Source organism: Corythoichthys intestinalis, chromosome 22, assembly GCF_030265065.1.
Source record: "Corythoichthys intestinalis isolate RoL2023-P3 chromosome 22, ASM3026506v1, whole genome shotgun sequence".
NCBI lineage: Eukaryota > Metazoa > Chordata > Actinopteri > Syngnathiformes > Syngnathidae > Corythoichthys > Corythoichthys intestinalis.
In genome coordinates this window covers 28,448,855-28,468,227 of record NC_080416.1, presented here as the reverse complement: position 1 = coordinate 28,468,227, position 19,373 = coordinate 28,448,855, and the positions used below count along the sequence as shown (strand labels likewise).

General features: G+C 39.3%; 1 protein-coding gene across 5 annotated transcripts in view; it reads right to left on the bottom strand.

Moving 5' to 3' along the window:
* pleca (plectin a) overlaps positions 1 to 19,373 on the bottom strand; it is a 267,011-nt gene that overhangs the window by 128,373 nt on the left and 119,265 nt on the right. The window contains exon 1 of one of the 5 annotated variants that reach the window (XM_057827675.1): positions 410 to 496. The exons of the other annotated variants lie outside the window; for them this stretch is intronic. Within the exon in view, the coding sequence (XP_057683658.1) occupies positions 410 to 464 (55 nt within the window). The 5' untranslated portion in view covers positions 465 to 496. Of the gene's footprint in view, positions 1 to 409; positions 497 to 19,373 lie in introns of those variants that run through there. 5 annotated transcript variants of the gene reach the window in all.

The following is a 19,373-nucleotide window of genomic DNA, read 5'->3' as shown; positions in this document are numbered from 1 at the left end:
CATGTGTTGCCTATTAACCCAAATAAATTAACAAATAAGCCGCAGGATTCAAAATGAAGGAAAAAAGTAGCGGCTTATAGTCTGAAAATCACGGTAAGTACATTCCACCACTGTTGAGTGTTGACACCCCTTGTCTATATTTCAGAAAACAAAAGAAGAAGAGAGACACTGTCCAAATGACTCACTACCACCACCTATGGCCAGTGTGATATTACATCTTTTCCCTAAAAGAATTTAAAAGATTTTAATCATTCTAAAGTATATTCTTCAGTCAGACAGTCTTGAATTTGCTCTGAAAAACTGATAGCTTAGTCCATGTCAAAGAAATTCTCCAGAGTGTCTCCACTCTCCTAAAAAGCATTTACATGCTGACACCTTTTGGCAAAAAGACTGAACTGTCGCCGCCTACCTTGACCGTTCTGAATCAAAAGCTCCATGAAGTCTCTGTTACGCGTCGGCTCCATTTTAAGGCTCGTTTGTCACGTCTGGTCGCGATCGCACGGCGCAAAAGACAAAAAAGCCAGCGAACAGAAGCCAAAGCGGGCAGGCCGGCCCGAGAGACTCATGAAGGGGGGCCGCTGCCTGCCACATGTTGCACCAGCTTCTTCACCCTCCCTGCTAGAGGCACCGGTTGGAAAACATGAGCCTCTCTGCGCCACAACATTTACCATCCCCAAGATTGGTTGTTGTCTTTTGTCTGCACATTGGACTCAACATTTTAAAATCCTATTTATATTTAAAGAAGGAAGCTATAATTAACTAGTCTGCAAAAGAGTTTCAGTGCAGTAGGGGGAGTCAGGAAAAAACTGAGTATGATCAAGCAAGGAAGATGTGGGTCAAATTGGCAAATGAAAATATTTACAAAATGCAAAACTAAAATAATTCATTGGCGTTTTTATCATAAAGTTGAAATATGTTTGCTAATATATATTACTAGGGAAATTGGTTTAGAATAACAACAAATTGTGGCAGGAATTTTTATGATTATAATTTGTGGAATATTAGAAAATATTAATGCAAAAAAAAACAACAGTTGTTTGACCTAGTTCTGTTGTTTCAGTGCTTTGAAAATATGTTCAAAATTACACTATAATAAAATGTTTTTTTTGGTTTGTTTTTGTTTTTTTAATATTTAGCAAAAAATCAGGCAATATTTCTCAATTTTATAGTGTTTAAATACTATTCTTAATATTTTACATATTGTATTAGTTTGGACTTATTTTACAAAATTCTAAATTAATCAGCTTACATTGTTCTTTTCATCTTTATATTATATATATACAGTGTATCACAAAACTTGAGCACACCCCTCGCATTTCTGCAGATATTTAAGTACAGTGCCTTGCAAAAGTATTCGGCTCCCTTGAATCTTGCAACCTTTCGCCACATTTCAGGCTTCAAACATAAGGATATGAAATTTAATTTTTTTGTCAAGAATCAACAACAAGTGGGACACAGTCGTGAAGTGGAACAACATTTATTGGATAATTTAAACTTTTATAACAAATAAAAAACTGAAAAGTGGGGCGTGCAATATTATTCGGCCCCTTTACTTTCAGTGCAGCAAACTCACTCCAGAAGTTCAGTGAGGATCTCTGAATGATCCAATGTTGTCCTAAATGACCGATGATGATAAATAGAATCCACCTGTGTGTAATCAAGTCTCCGTATAAATGCACCTGCTCTGTGATAGTCTCAGGGTTCTGTTTAAAGTGCAGAGAGCATTATGAAAACCAAGGAACACACCAGGCAGGTCCGAGATACTGTTGTGGAGAAGTTTAAAGCCGGATTTGGATACAAAAAGATTTCCCAAGCTTCAAACATCTCAAGGAGCACTGTGCAAGCCTTCATATTGAAATGGAAGGAGCATCAGACCACTGCAAATCTACCAAGACCTGGCCGTCCTTCCAAACTTTCTTCTCAAACAAGGAGAAAACTGATCAGAGATGCAGCCAAGAGGCCCATGATCACTCTGGATGAACTGCAGAGATCTACAGCTGAGGTGGGAGAGTCTGTCCATAGGACAACAATCAGTCGTACACTGCACAAATCTGGCTTTATGGAAGAGTGGCAAGAAGAAAGCCATTTCTCAAAGATATCCAAAAAAAAGTCTCGTTTAAAGTTTGCCACAAGCCACCTGGGAGACACACCAAACATGTAGAAGAAGGTGCTCTGGTCAGATGAAACCAAAATTGAACTTTTTGGCCACAATGCAAAACGATATGTTTGGCGTAAAAGCAACACAGCTTATCACCCTGAACACACCATCCCCACTGTCAAACATGGTGGTGGCAGCATCATGGTTTGGGCCTGCTTTTCTTCAGCAGGGACAGGGAAGATGGTTAAAATTGACGGGAAGATGGATGCAGCCAAATACAGGAACATTTTGGAAGAAAACCTGTTGGTATCTGCACAAGACCTGAGACTGGGACAGAGATTTATCTTCCAACAGGACAATGATCCAAAACATAAAGCCAAATCTACAATGGAATGGTTCAAAAATAAAAGTATTCAGGTGTTAGAATGGCCAAGTCAAAGTCCAGACCTGAATCCAATCGAGAATCTGTGGAAAGAGCTGAAGACTGCTGTTCACAAACACTCTCCATCTAACCTCACTGAGCTCGAGCTGTTTTGCAAGGAAGAATGGGCAAGAATGTCAGTCTCTCGATGTGCAAAACTGATAGAAACATACCCCAAGCGACTTGCAGCTGCAATTGGAGCAAAAGGTGGCGCTACAAAGTATTAACGCAAGGGGGCCGAATAATATTGTACGCCCCACTTTTCAGTTTTTTATTTGTTAAAAAAGTTTAAATTATCCAATAAATTTTGTTCCACTTCACGATTGTGTCCCACTTGTTGTTGATTCTTGACAAAAAAATAAAATGTTATATCTTTATGTTTGAAGCCTGAAATGTGGCGAAAGGTTGCAAGGTTCAAGGGGGCCGAATACTTTTGCAAGGCACTGTATATCTTTTCATTGGACAACACTGACAAAATGACACTTTGACACAATGAAAAGTAGTCTGTGTGCAGCTTATATAATACAGTTATTTTCCCCTCAAAATATAGCCATTAATATCTAAACCCCTGGCAACAAAAGTGAGTACACCCCTTAGAAACTACGTACATCCCTAAATGTCCAAATTGAGTACTGCTTGCCATTTTCCCTCCAAAATGTTATGTGACTCGTTACAGGAGTGCTGTCAGCCTTGCTGCAGAGATTGAAGAGGTGTGGGGGGGGGGGGGGGTCAGCCTGCTAGTGCTCAGACCATACACCGCACTCTACATCAAATTGGTGTGCATGGCTGTCACCCCAGGAGTAAGCCTCTTCTGAAGACGGTAAACAAGAAAGCCCGCCCGTCTCATCAGACCATAGGACATGGTTCCAATAATCCATGTGCTTTGTTGACATGTCTTCAGCAAACTGTTTGCAGGCTTTCTTATTGTACTTGCACCCTCAGCCTAATACTTCTTAGCACAACCTTTAGACAATATAACTGCGAACAACTGCTTCCGGTATCCATCAATGAGTTCCTTACAATGCTCTGCTGGAATTTTAGACCATTCTTCTTTGGCCAACTGCTCCACGTCTCTGAGATTTGAAGGGTAAATGGTGTTATACTTATATAGCGCTTTTCCACCTTTCAAGGCGCTCAAAGCCTTCTCCAAACTGCCATTTTCAGATCTCTCCACAGGTGTCCTACGGGATTCAGGTCTGGACTCATTGCTGGGCACTTTCGAAGTCTCCAGTGCTTTTTCTCAAACCATTTTCTAGTGTTTTCGAAGTGTGTTTTGGGTCATTGTCCTGCTGGAAGACCCATTACCTCTGAGGGAGACCCAGCTTTCTCACACTGGGCCCTACATTATGCTGAGAAATTTGTTGGTAGTCTTCAGACTTCATAATGCCATGCACACAGTCAAGCAATCCAGTGCCAGAGGCAGCAAAGCAACCCCAAAACATCAGGGAACCTCTGCCATGTTTGACTGTAGGGAAAGTGTTCTTTTCTTTGAAGGCCTTGTTTTTCCCCCCCAGTAAACTATGTTGATGCATTTTCCCAAAAAGTTTTACTGACCAGAGAACATTCTTCCAAAACATTTTTGGCTTTCTCAGGTAAGTTTTGGCAAACCCCTGTCTGGCTTTTTTATGTTTCTGGGTCAGAAGTGGGGTCTTCCTGGGTATTCTACCACAGAATCCCTTTTCATTCAGACGCCGAAGGATAGTACGGGTTGACACTGTTGTACCCTCGGACTGCAGGACAGCTTGAACTTGTTTGGATGTTAGTCGAGGTTCTTTATCCACCAACAATGTTTCGTTGAAATCTCTCGTCAATTTTACTTTTCTGTCCACATCTAAGGAGGTTAGCCACAGTGCTATGGGCTTTACACTTATTGATGACACTGCGTACGGTAGGCACAGGAATATTCAGGTCTTTGGAGATGGACTTGTAGCCTTGAGATTGCCCATGGTTCCTCACAATTTTGCTTCTTAAGTCCTCAGACAGTTCTTCGGTCTTCTTTCTTTTCTCCATGCTCAGTGCGGTACACACAAGGACACAGGACAGAGGTTGAGTCAACTTTAATCCATATTAAGTGGCTGCAAGTGTGATTTAGTTATTGCCACCACCTGTGATGTGCCACAGGTAAGTTACAAGTGCTGCTTATTACACAAATTAGAGAAGCATCACTTGATTTTTCAAAGGGTGCCAATACTTTTGTCTGGCCCATTTTTGGAGTTTTCTGTAAAATGATAATAATTTCATTGTTTTTTTCCATTCTCTTTTGTGTTTTTTCATTGCAAGCAAAATTAATGAAGGTATTACTACCAAAACATTTGTAATTGCAATCATGGGAGAAATTGAGCATTATCAAACAGAATTGAAGCGGTGCCAAAACTTTTGGCCAGCAGTGTAGATTATGAATAAAAGTAAATGGAACAAAATTCCCAGTATTCCAACATGCATAAACCTACAGCACATAAACGTAGCAAAACAATAACCGAATTAATAAAAATGTTCTTCCTGACAATCAGCTCATCAAGCTATTTCCATACATAGAGATATAAATCTTAATAACACAAAATGACTGTGGTGACAATTCACCTGATTCTTATTTAGCTGGATTGAAAGCAACAAGCCCATCAATTATAGCGCTGGAAAATTCTATTATCAGGTCGCACAAACGAGTCCAGACAACAGCGATGGTAATCAGAGACACAAATTAGGCCGTTAACCCGCAATGAGGTTAATGGAGGGAGCCGTGCTTTTCAAAATCATAACATGCTTACGGTAGCACCCCAGGGCAGACAAGAACTAAGATAAAGCAGACTCGAAGACAGTAGCGGGTTGCGGTTTTAAACATCTGGAGACCGCTATAGAGGACGTAAATCCCAGCTGAAAGCATTTAGAGTCATATGTCTTCTTCCACTATATGTATGCATTGAATTATATCATCCACCATAGCAGCAGTCAACATTGTTTACATTTGACATTCAAAAGCATGTGCGGGGCCTTCGTTTGTCTCTATTTTAAATCATTCTGATGAGCTCTGAATCACTGTAGTCAACCAAACCCCACATCGAGAAATGGACATAATTAAAGTTGACCGTAATTTTCGGAGTATAAGCCACAACCCACCAAATTTGATACGAAAATGGCATTTGTTCATAAATAAGCCGCATTGGACCATAAGCCGCAGCTAACCGATAACACTTTATTTGACAGCGGCATCATAAGACTGTCATAAGAACAAATGAACCACCATGAAGCTTTGAACCAATTGGCAGCAAAATTTCATTGCTTCATTTGGCCATCACTGCTCCTTTGGGGGAGACAGTCAACCTCTGCTGCCACCTGCTTTCAACACTGTAGTCGTCCAACATGCCTCCTAGCATGCATTTGACTAAATTTTACACAGTTGTAGTTTGTGTGTCTGGTCGTGTTCTTTAATGGGTTTGATATCTGTAGGCCTCCATTAAATGCGGAAAACTAATTCCAAACTCCAAAATTTTGCATAGAAAATCGTTGGTTGTGGAGGCGACAGCGCTATCTTTTGGGCAAAAGATGCGTCTCTAGCGATTGCAATGTCGCAGTTGGCTTTCAAACCTTAATTTCATGTACAAATTTAAATGTGCTGTAATGATAAATTATGGCTTTGAGGACTACACAACAAGATGCTGGATTTAAAAGAAAGTGAACAATTTTCCGGAATATTACTAAGGGATTCATTTTGACTGAATATTTTAAAATCTCTATAAAGGAGAGTTTGTGTGTGCGTTCATGTTTTATGGACGGCGAAATGCCTGGACAGATTTTTACAAAATGTTGACATATCGTAATTTTTGCATTATAAGGCGCATCTGACTATAAGCCGCCACCCACCAAATTTGACACTGAAACAGCATTTGTTTATAATTAAGCTGCACTGGACCATAAATCGCAGCTATCCTCACTGTATTATGGGATATTTACACCAAAAGATATTAACTGGTAACACTTTATTTGACAGCGGCATCATAAGACTGTCATAAGACCAAATGAACCACCATGAAGCCTTGAACCAATCGGCTCCAAAGCTTCATTGCTTCAAAAAGCTTCATTTGGCCATCAATGCTCCCTTGGGGGAGACAGTCACCCTCTGCTGCCACCTGCTGTCAACAATGTTTGCGTCCAACATGCCTTCTAGCATTCATTGTGGCGCTGCAGATTTAAATATCAAAATTCTTGTTCTGTGCTAATTATTTTTTTAGTTATCGTTCCAGTTGTTTCATTAATTGCTAGTTACGGTATTTGGGAACACTTTATTTGACAATAGCACGCTACAAGACTGTAATAAGACCATCATAATTATGAAATGACACTGCCATGAGCATTAATGAATGCTTATGACAGATGACATTTTGTGTCGTCCGGCAAATTATCTCACTTTTGAATTGATGTAAAGATCCAAGCTGGACATAAACGGAGTTAGTGACATAATTTGCCGGATGACACTTGTCTCATTTGACATAAGTATTTATTAGGGCTGTCAAACGATTAAAATTTTTAATCGAGTTAATTACAGCTGAAATATTAATTAATCGTAATTAATCGCAATTAATCGCAATTCAAACCATCTATAAAATATGCCATATTTTTCTGTAAATTATTGTTGGAATGGAAAGATAAGACACAAGATGGATATATACATTCAACATACGGTACATAAGGACTGTATTTATTTATTATGACAATAAATCAACAAGATGGCATTAACATTATTAACATTCTGTTAAAGTGATCCATGGATAGAAAGACTTGTAGTTCTTAAAAGAAAAATGTTAGTACAAGTTATAGAAATTTTATATTAAAACCCCTCTTAATGTTTTCGTTTTAATAAAATTTGTAAAAATTTCAATCAAAAAATAAACTAGTAGCCCGCCATTGTTGATGTCAATAATTACTTACACAATGCTCATGGGTGCTGAAACCTATAAAATCAGTCGCACCCAAGCGCCAGCAGAGGGCGGCAAAACTCCATAAAACACAACAAGTGAGCGTTTCACTGTACTGTCATTTAAATCTGTCTGAACGGGGCATCTGCGTTAATTGCGTCAAATATTTTAACATGATTAATTTTAGAAATTAATTAACGCCCATTAACACGATAATTTTGACAGCCCTAGTATTTATTAATGCCCATGATAGTGTCATAATTATGACTGTCTTATGACAGTCTTATGACGTCGCTGTCAAATAAAGTGTTGCCTATTAAGCCAAATAAATTAACAAATAAACCATACTGGACTATAGGCCGCAGGATTCAAAGAGGGGAAAAAAAGTAGCGGCCTATAGTCCGAAAATTACGGTAGTTGTACTTTATGTGTCTGGGTGTGTTCTTAGATCGGTTTAATCTCTGTAGGCCTTCATTTAGTGTGGAAAATCTATTCGAAAAAATGCCAATTTCCACTTATTCAACACCGGGCATACTGCTAGTCAGTCCTAAAAAAAGATCACTGTTTAAGTACTGCTGGAGAGTAAGTTGCCAGCTATGCTTTTCGCATGTTGGAAAAGACTAAATGTCATGCAGAGCTTCACGTTCATTTCTTCCCATTCACAAAGACGATTGGGAATATGCTCTTTCCACGTCAACCTCCTCATGGGGCAGATCCGTGCTGGAAAGAAACGCGGCTTCGAGGCGGTACCGTGGTTGTTGGTCTGTCCGAAAATATACTGCGCGTGGAACTATGTTCTTCTTTTAGCTTCTCCCCCATAATTTGATTTTAAACGCGCGAGTGTAAGTGTGCCCTCCTCTAATTTTCATCCATGCTGAAGCCACACTGCTACGTCATCATTACGAGTTGCTGTCTTTTAACTCATTGGCTGCCATTGATGCTCAGTGAATTTGGGTTCACGTCCACTGCCGTCAATTGCACTGAAAAGTGATCACTGGCGATGAGGATGAATCTGTCGAACAATATTGCGATTAATTTATGAATTCGAGAGATTGATCAATTAATCTCATTGTGCGATTAATCTTAATTAGTTTTGACGCCAGCCGTCCCAGTCCAAATCCGATTGGCACTGACAACATTGGCCTTAAATGAATTTATGATCGATGAATCTGCCAAACAATTACAAAAACAATTGTGTTGTTACTTGTAAAACAGTTGAAATCTGATGAACTGTAGTTGTCAAAATGAATACAACTGCCTAATATACAATAATTTTAAAAAAATTGCAATTAATGCTCAATTCGATAGATTTTATGATTAATATCATTTTGGGATGAATCTATGAATTCTAACACTGGTCTTTCTTTGGAGCTAAATTTTAAACAAAACCATTTTCAGGGATTACACCGATCCGAATTTACATTCTCATTAAAATGAATACACTTGCAAACTCTGGCAAAAATGTTGAGGATATAAAAAATAACCTCACAACTGCAATATTAAATCATCCATATCAGTGAATCCCACATTTTTCATAAAGGTCAAGGCTTGCAAAATCTGTAATGTGGGATTTCACAAGCAGATCAAAGAAATGTTTCATAACAAGGTCTGGTTTGGGTTGTAACTTTTTGGAAACCATGTGCTGTTTATCACCTGAATCATGCGTCATACAGTACATCAAAAAGATCAAGATTTATGCTGTGTGAGAGACAGCCCGGTCCACAGGTCGTCCAAGTAGACTATGGGGGCCTGAAGTCAGACCCTTTATTCTAGGCAATACTCAATTCACTTTTGGAGTATTCCAGCAATAAGCAGTCACGCTGCTGCGCTGAGCGTTTATTTAACAGCGGTTGCATTCAGACCAACCCGCATTCCTGATGGAGTTTTACGGCGAGTGATTTAAGACAAGTGGTTGTCCTCTGAGCAGTTAAAACGCAACGCTGCAGTTTTGCATTTGGGAATGGCTGGCGTGAGAACTCTTGGACCCTTGCTGCTCCCATACAGGAACATCTGGGAGTGAATTATTGGGACTGTTCCAGCAAGGATCACTTTTTTCATGGCAAAAAAGAAGGTTAACAACCAGAATACAGCGAATAGTTATTGACTGAATTGCACGTACACAAGTTTTATCACTGATAAAGTGACTCTGTATAAGCACAACAGTAATTGGATTGTATTAGTTTGAATTATAGTGATCTTAAACATGAGCCCTGTGGGACTCCACTTGTCTTACTCCTGAGTGAACCAAGTATAAAACATTACTATGACATCTAACTCAGTCACTCTCAATGAGAGCTATGGATACACAATGTATTTTGACTGAGAGGGCTGGCAGTGACCATATACATATTAAGCTACGGAGAGCAAGAGTGGGCTAAATCCATTTTATCATTTTGCCTCATTGGCTGCCAAAGGTGGCCATCGACGTCCAGTCGATGAAAGTGACCATTTACCAAATGAGCTACTAAGAGCAAGAATGGGCTAACTCCATTTGTTTTTTTCACTTTTACCTCACTGGCCAATGACGGTGATGCACATCCCATCCATTTTGACTTAGAGGGCTGGCAGCGACCATTCACAAATTGAGCTACCGAGAGCTCTTAAGAGTGAGCTACTTTCATTTTAATTTTTGACTCATTGGCTACCATAATCCCCTATCACATACCCTTAAACACCGTTAAAATCCCGGGATATAAACGGGCAGGCCTTGTATGTTAAAGCAATTTCCCAGGTCGACTGACACGGTGATTACGCGGACATTTAACGGGTCGCATCTTTGTATAATGTCCGAGACTTTCCCGGGACAAGATATATGTGAAAGCAAGCGTTAAATCCCAAGGTCACAGAACGATGGCTGATGACGTAAATATCATGGCGGGCCAATCGTCACTTCCTCTTTTTTCGCAGTAAGACGAAAAGCTTTAAACAAACATCACAATTATGAAGATAGCAAGCTGGAAATAGCTAAATTAAACTGAAAACATAACGAAATTAAACTGGATCGCAGAGCCGAGGAAGAGAGTCCAACTTTGGAAATGTGTGGTTTATTTTGTTGCTGATGTTAGGGTCCCCAACTGCGGAAACAAGGTTTTACCTCAAACCAAAAAACAAAGGAGAGAAGCGTGCAAGGGTTTATTAAATACAAACAAAAATACACGCAATCGCGGAAAAGGGAAAATAACACAATGGGTCAGTGACAGTAGGTCGACAGGGATTAATAATACTAACCTAAGCGGTAGGCAGAGAGCCAATAAGACAACAAAACAAATACACTATAATACTAGCACAACGTAGGGGATTTCAAAACAAGGGCTGCAGACGAACAAGCTAGCAAATGCACGAAATTCGAGAGTACAAGGTGTTGAATAGCACCCAGCAAGTTAATATCTTGGCACTCTTATCTTGAATCGCCTGGGCTTAAATACAGTCTTTATGAGCTTGAATTGGCTGCAGTTACTACGTGGGGAACGCTCCCACAACCGGCTCTGTAACAAAACACGCTTTGACCAACATTGTGACAGCCGATGCCGACCAAAAATGACTTAATGTGCGGGTTATAAAATCGTGTCAGCAGCCCTCCCTGCACAGAGCGCGCCAGTGGGCAACACGGGACAAGTCTGTGAAAGTGTCCAATCTGCATCATTCCCGGGATATCTCTACATGCGTGAAAGCAATAATGGGAGTAAATCCCGCGTCACCGTGAAAAGGGCTGATGGTGATAGATGTCCATCCCTTATCAGTGGTGGAATGTAAACGAAGTAAAAGTATTTTGTTACTGTACCTACGTACATTTTTGTGTATCTGCACTTTACTTGAGTACAAATATGAAGTGGTACTTTTTACTTTTACTTCACTACATTTTTACAGCAGGTATCCGTACTTTTTACTCCACTATTTTTCAAATTGTTGCCTGTGTTACACGTTACTTTTGTTCGTTTTGTTTTTTTCTCATTGTGAATTGATGGTTTCGTTTTCATGCCTACGGCGCAATTGATAAGGCCTGCGCAACATGCGGCTCTTTAGCGCTGCCCTGTGGTTCCCTGGAGCTTTTTCAAAAATAATTGAAAATGGAAAAAGATGGGGGAGGGAAATATATATTTTTTGTTTAATATGGTTTCTGAAGGAGCACAAACGTGACACCAATATTCTTCTTATTCATTAATATTGTAATGAAGTTAAACTTGAGGCGACATCGTACAACGGAGTAGTCACGCTGTGCGTCATTCTCAATTGGATGCACTGCAGGGAAAATAAACATTTACTGTATTTTCCACATTATAAGGAGCATTGGAGAGACTTTTCGTTCTACCGGCCAGCTTCATTTGTAAGTTCCAAGGTCGAAACTTAAACAGTGGGGAGGCAAATCATTTCGGTTGCTGCCCCCAGGTTGAAATCCGCACCATTACGAATCTAGGCCTTTTTAAATCTCGGTGAAAGACACACATTTTTAAACTCACCTTTTCCCCAGACCAGGGTAGCCTGGCTTTATATTAAGGGTTTTTAATGTTTTCCGTTTTTATCTGTTTTATTGTTTTATTTGCTGTTTTGACTTTTTTGCGATGCACTGTTTTTGTTGTCGTTTTTTTTCTTAATGTCATTGTATAATACTTTCCTGCCTTTTATTTGTCTTGAACGCTGTTTGTCTTTGTTGTAAAGCACTTTGAGGACCTTTCAGGTTTTTGTAAAGGGCTATAGGTATAAATTTGATTGACCTATCGACTGATTGATTGATTGGAGTATAAGGCGCATCTTCAATGAATGTCCAAATATAAAACTTTATATATATGTATATACACAGTGCCTTGCAAAAGTATTCGGACCCCTTGAACCTTGCAACCTTTCGCCACATTTCAGGCTTCAAACATAAAGATATAAAATTTTAATTTTTTGTCAAGAATCAACAACTAGTGGGACACAATCGTGAAGTGGAACAAAATTTATTGGATAATTTAAACTTTTTTAACAAATAAAAAACTGAAAAGTGGGGCGTGGCGTGCAATATTATTCGGCCCCCTTGCGTTAATACTTTGTAGCGCCACCTTTTGCTCCAATTACAGCTGCAAGTCGCTTGGGGTATGTTTCTATCAGTTTTGCACATCGAGAGACTGACATTCTTGCCCATTCTTCCTTGCAAAACAGCTCGAGCTCAGTGAGGTTGGATGGAGAGTGTTTGTGAACAGCAGTCTTCAGCTCTTTCCACAGATTCTCGATTGGATTCAGGTCTGGACTTTGACTTGGCCATTCTAACACCTGGATACGTTTATTTTTGAACCATTCCATTGTAGATTTGGCTTTATGTTTTGGATCATTGTCCTGTTGGAAGATAAATCTCCGTCCCAGTCTCAGGTCTTGTGCAGATACCAACAGGTTTTCTTCCAGAATCTTCCTGTATTTGGCTGCATCCATCTTCCCGTCAATTTTAACCATCTTCCCTGTCCCTGCTGAAGAAAAGCAGGCCCAAACCATGATGCTGCCACCACCATGTTTGACAGTGGGGATGGTGTGTTCAGGGTGATGAGCTGTGTTGCTTTTACGCCAAACATATCGTTTTGCATTGTGGCCAAAAAGTTCAATTTTGGTTTCATCTGACCAGAGCACCTTCTTCCACATGTTTGGTGTGTCTCCCAGGTGGCTTGTGGCAAACTTTAAACGAGACTTTTTATGGATATCTTTGAGAAATGGCTTTCTTCTTGCCACTCTTCCATAAAGGCCAGATTTGTGCAGTGTACGACTGATTGTTGTCCTATGGACAGACTCTCCCACCTCAGCTGTAGATCTCTGCAGTTCATCCAGAGTGATCATGGGCCTCTTGGCTGCATCTCTGATCAGTTTTCTCCTTGTTTGAGAAGAAAGTTTGGAAGGACGGCCGGGTCTTGGTAGATTTGCAGTGGTCTGATGCTCCTTCGATTTCAATATGATGGCTTGCACAGTGCTCCTTGAGATGTTTAAAGCTTGGGAAATCTTTTTGTATCCAAATCCGGCTTTAAACTTCTCCACAACAGTATCTCGGACCTGCCTGGTGTGTTCCTTGGTTTTCATAATGCTCTCTGCACTTTAAACAGAACCCTGAGACTATCACAGAGCAGGTGCATTTATACGGAGACTTGATTACACACAGGTGGATTCTATTTATCATCATCGGTCATTTAGGACAACATCGGATCATTCAGAGATCCTCACTGAACTTCTGGAGTGAGTTTGCTGCACTGAAAGTAAAGGGGCCGAATAATATTGCACGCCCCACTTTTCAGTTTTTTATTTGTTAAAAAAGTTTAAATTATCCAATAAATGTTCTTCCACTTCACGATTGTGTCCCATTTGTTGTTGATTCTTGACAAAAAATTTTAATTTCATATCTTTATGTTTGAAACCTGAAATGTGGCGAAAGGTTGCAAGATTCAAGGGGGCCGAATACTTTTGCAAGGCACTGTACTTTTACTTTTTACTTGTAAAGTAAATTTTAAAGCAAGTACTCTTGTACTTTTACTTGAATATTTTTTTCCATAGATACTTGTACTTTTAATTAAGTAATTTTGTGCACATGTATGATGTATCTGAACTTTGTTAAGTAAAAAAAAGTAAGTACTTGATCTACCACTGTCCCTTATCGGCAGGGAGGGTTGGCAGTAATTTAACAACTTGAGCGACTCTGCGCAATAGTGGGCTAACTCCATTTTTGTCACTTTTACCTCAATTGGCTACCAATGATATGTAATAGTCAACTAATCAATTTTAACTGGGAGGGCCAACACTGTTAATGTATGCTATAAATCATTTATCTGAATATGAATTTTTAAAAATCATTGAAGAGTAGTGCTTGTAAAGGTTCAATTAAAGTGATGACCTGTGGGACTACACATTTTGCTATTGTCAATTGTCTCTTATTGCAGTGAAAGAATGAAATGTGAATATGATTTAACCCTATAATAATCAGAGTTAATGAGTCGTATCAAATGCTGCCCTTAAAGATTTATTTGAACAACAAGCATCTAAGAGTAGCTTGTAAAGTGACAATGACACTTAGTACATTCTTTGGTTGAGTCTGTCTGGTCTCTAATGAAATATTAACAAGTATGACACACCAAATAATCTGTCTGGTTGCACAATGTTGCATGGCTTTTCCTTTGGTTTAAATGTCATCATGGCAAAATGAAGCAATAAAATATGAGTAAAAATGCTCCAAAATGGATGAGAAGTGCCAACAGTTGCAAGCAAGAATTTACCCTCTGACCGTTTTAAGAATTTGGGTGTAAAGGTGACTGAGCTCAAGTTTGTTGGGGTGAGTGATAAACGGCTTGTTGCCATGAATCATGCAAGATGTCGGTAACCAAGGAAACGTGACCCCTCTCCAAAATATGAGTCAATACATTTGGGACAGAGGCGCTAACATTGCTAATGGCAACACAAAAAAGACAAACACTTCCTAGTCGTGTGTGTCACAACTGGGGATGTTGGAGTCTCTGAAAATACACACTTCTTGTATCTAAACCTTATTCGATCGCAGGAACTTGCTTTCATTGTATTTTAAAGTGCGTATGACACCAAAAAGCATGTTTACTTCATATTTCAAGCGGTGTTTTATGCTCCTGAATGAAATGGACCGCTTGGATGTGTGCGGACTCGATCGTTTTATATATTTCATTTTTTAATCTCGTGCCATTTAAATGAGTGACTTCAGTCTCGGGTTCAGGACGAATGCGAATGTGACGTCACCCGGGTCAGCATCTCACAATACAGCACTGCTTCATAGTATGCAGATGCCCTGCGGATTCAGCTGATTTTGCAGATAATTTGTTTATTTTTCGCAGCACGCCGCCCAAACGGCTGCAGAAAATTGTTGCTGCACCAGGGAGAGGTGTGTGAGCCTTTTTGGGTTTCAAAAGGTTCCCGTTCACCACGGATATTGGCCAAAACAAGCCCTACTACTGTGGGACAATTGGACTTACGAGGAAGTGAGTAAACATTGTATTTTGTATTATGTCAAATACTGGGATCATGGCACACGTTTTAATACAGAAGTGGGTTGCATTTTGTGGCTGAGTATCCACCGAGAATATCACTTGGCCGACGACCGGCGGCTTGCTTGCACACCCCCGTCTATACTCGGCTTATTGCCCGGTGTTTTGTCAAATTTTCAACCCCATCAGAAATTGAAAACGCGAATACAGCGATTACAAAGTAAACACTACAAACTTTCTTAAAATAAAGGACTATTTACTTACGTTTGATCATGGACCGACATGTAAAAAAGTTCTCCTCAGACACATCCTGCCATGTTAGCTGCATAACAACTGCACGCCGCGCTCTGTTTACGTCTTCGCCGTGTAGCAAAGCATTATTTTACGCCATATTCATTTTGACCATGTGGCAGCTACACGCTCCTCCGATGTCGGACGGTTTGTCCGGCGGTACTCTCCAGCTGCTTCCCCGGCGAGCTCTCCTATCCGTAGCAGGGGAACGAGCTGTAACTTGCTCGCTGCCGGGCGGGTTGCCAATCGGCGAAGACAATAGTCAACCCTGCCGCTGTGCTTGCTTTGTGTGATTTTTCGCTTCCAAAAGCGAAAATAAGACTTTGAGATGTCACTCGGTTCGGGTTAGCATGTCGGCTAGCTGTCACGCCTCTTGGTTTGTTTACATTCTCCGAAGCCGGAGCAAGGAAATGACAAAAGCCTGATGGCTTAAAATATCGTTTGGGAAGTGTGACAGTAAAGGTGAAGTCAACAGTTTTGACCATTATAGAGTAATTTTGCCATGTCGGACTGAATACATTTGTATTATTTCATATTCCATTTAGCACAAGACTGTTATTTGTCATGACCATACCATTTATTTAGCAATTGGGGAATAATACATCGATAAAAAGATTATCCTGTAAAAATATTGGAGAGACTGAAACAATGACATTTTGCTGCTCTCTTTGTCGCATTTTCCTTGTGAATAATTCCCCCTCAATGGGTTGAATGCCGACGTCATCCTCCTGTTGGGTACGCTAGAGCCCTATAATGGTAGGCTTGGCTAAACGGCGGATTAAAAGACTCATCTGCGCTTTGCCAATTGTTTTATATAGTCCAATCGTCTCAAAATATGATTCAAATTTACATAATAATGCTATTTAAGACTTTTTTTTAATCCTGTCGTACGCACTTTAAGGCTTCCGAGATAAACATTGAGCACAAATAGAGGACTGTATAGAATCCATAAAACATCCAGCCTCAATAATGATGTGGGCAGCAAAAGAAGGTGTGGGCAGTCACAGTAAGGATACAACACTGACAATGCGTGCGTTTCAGTGTGACGCCCACACAAAGCCATTCTTCGACCTTGCATGACACTATAGAAGTCAAGACTCAAGGCCTTGTCAACAAGATGTGAACATTTCTACATAGCTATGATCTCATTTCGCACTCTGGAGGTCCCAAGGCCAAGTTCAGACACTTGCGCCCCCTTGAGGAAATAATGTGCCATAATAGCAGCCACCAGGAAATTACAATTAGACTTCATGATAATGTTACCTCTAAAGAAAATATTACAGAACATCAGTGGAAGAAACATAGTTTTATGAAAGGGTCCAGCGAACAGCTCCACCTAATGGAAAATCAAGGGAACAATCAGTTTGAATATATATATATATATATATATATATATTAAAAAAAAAAAAAAAAACACACACACCTACTTCAAAATCCTGAAATATATTAAATCATTGGCTGTTATTGACAGTGCTAGACGTCCAGTCCGTTTTGATTGGAAGGGCTGGCAGCGTTCAATGTCATTGAAAGATGAGCATTCACAGCCAGTCCTCCAAGTTTAAATGAATTGGATGTGTGATGATTGACCTTGTTGCAATATTGTCGCTGCTACTATTATCACGGACTGCTGCTAATAATGATTCAATCAAGTCAATCAAAATTCAGTCAGTCTTTTTGTCAATCCGTCTATTTATTTCAACATCAACACTCTACCTGTACTTCCTTTATAATTGTATACTGTCTTAGCGCTTTTTCCCTGATAATTTGTATGTTATTTATAGAGGTGTCAAAATTATCGCGTTAACGAGTGGTAATTAATTTTTGAAATTAATCCCGTTAAAATATTTGACGCAATTAACGCACAAATGCCCCGCTCAGACAGATTAAAATGAGAACAGGTGTACTTGTTGTGTTTTTCGGAGTTTTGCCGCCCTCTGCTGGCGCTTGGGTGCGACTGATTCTATAGGCTTCAGCACCCATGAGCATTGTGTAAGTAATTATTGACATCAACAATGGCGGGCTACTAGTTTATTTTTTAATTGAAAATTTTACAAATTTTATTAAAACTTATAACTTGTCTTTTAAGAACTACAAGTCTTTCTATCAATGGATCGCTTTAACAGAATGTTAATAATGGTAATGCCATCTTGTTGATTTATTGTTATAATTAAGAAATACAGTACGTACCGTATGTTGAATGTATATATCCATCTTGTGTCTTATCTTTCCATTCCAACAATAATTTACAGAAAAATATGGCATATTTTATAGATGGTTTGAAATGCGATTAAGTGTGGTTAACTACGATTAATAAATTTTTAAGCTGTTATTAACCCGATTAAAAATTTTAATCGTTCGACAGCCCTCGGTATTTATTTATGATGTGAATTTATTGTGCGATGAACTGGAAGGAAATTGCTACTTTTAATCTCATTGCACTATGTACAAAATTTCACAGTAGCGTTACTTCAAAATAAGACTACTAAAGTGAGAATAGTCACCTGAAAAAAATGTACTTAAGTACAAGTAAAAAGTATTTGTTGAAAAAAATATTCAAATAATGAGTAACATTATGAGTAACTGCTGAAGAGGTTTTATTTTTTTATTTTTTTTCAAACAATGGTATTTTTCTTTCTCAGCCCAAAAGTTCTCTTGAATTGTTATTGTTATACTCTAATATAACAATACATAACCACTTTAAGCCAAAGAAATACAAAAACAAAAAAAAGCAAAACATTGAATTACGGCGAGAGAAAAAAATTCTACAGAAATTAAGCATTATTCGTTCAAAGACCAGGAGTGCCCTCTAGTGGACATAACATATTTCCTATTATGAAACTAAAAGGATCATATCGCCGGTTTATAGTTGTATTAGGTGAATTATGTCTACACTTATAGCTTAGTTGATTTTTTTCTTTTATCCCAGACAATTATTTTAGGTTGCCTACTGCCCGTAGTTAGCTGGGATAGGCTCCAGCACCTCCGCGACCCTCGTGAGGAAAAGCGGCATGGAAAATGAATGAATGAATGAATGTTTTATTTACCTGACATGTTTCGTCGACTACTACCGCCTTCATCAGCGTGTCACTGATGTTGCTGTGACGTGTCATTTATCAGCTGATCAGCTAAAACAATTGCCTGGGATAAAAAAAATTTTTTTTAAATCAACTATGTCTGCAGTTTTCCATGGTCAATCGGTGCCAAATAAAATCTAGGGGAGAGATTGAAATCTGCGCTTTTGAGTCATGTTGATGGCTGTGCTCAAATACTTAATTTTTTTTTTTTTTTTTTTACAGTGATTGAACAGGCCGGCGGGATCATAGAACGGCAAGCTCGAGTCTGATTGGTATATTGGCATCATGTTATTATTGTTGTCATTATTGTCTCATTGGTGAAACTGGTTGATTCACTGTTGGCATCTCCGGTGAAAAAAAAGAAGTGAAAATATAAGATGTAGAATAAAGGGGTAAAATGTAACTGCTTGTGTAACCCAAAGTAGCAGATTAAGAGTTGCATTTGTTCTTCACAAATTTACTCCAGTTAAAGTGAAAAGTATGGCTTAGTAAAACTACTCTTAGAAGTACATTTTGTATCAAATGGTTGCTCAAGCACCGTCATTTTAGCACTATAAGGCACACCTGACTATAAGCCGCTACCCACCAAATAAGCACGAAAACGGTATTTGTTCATAGATA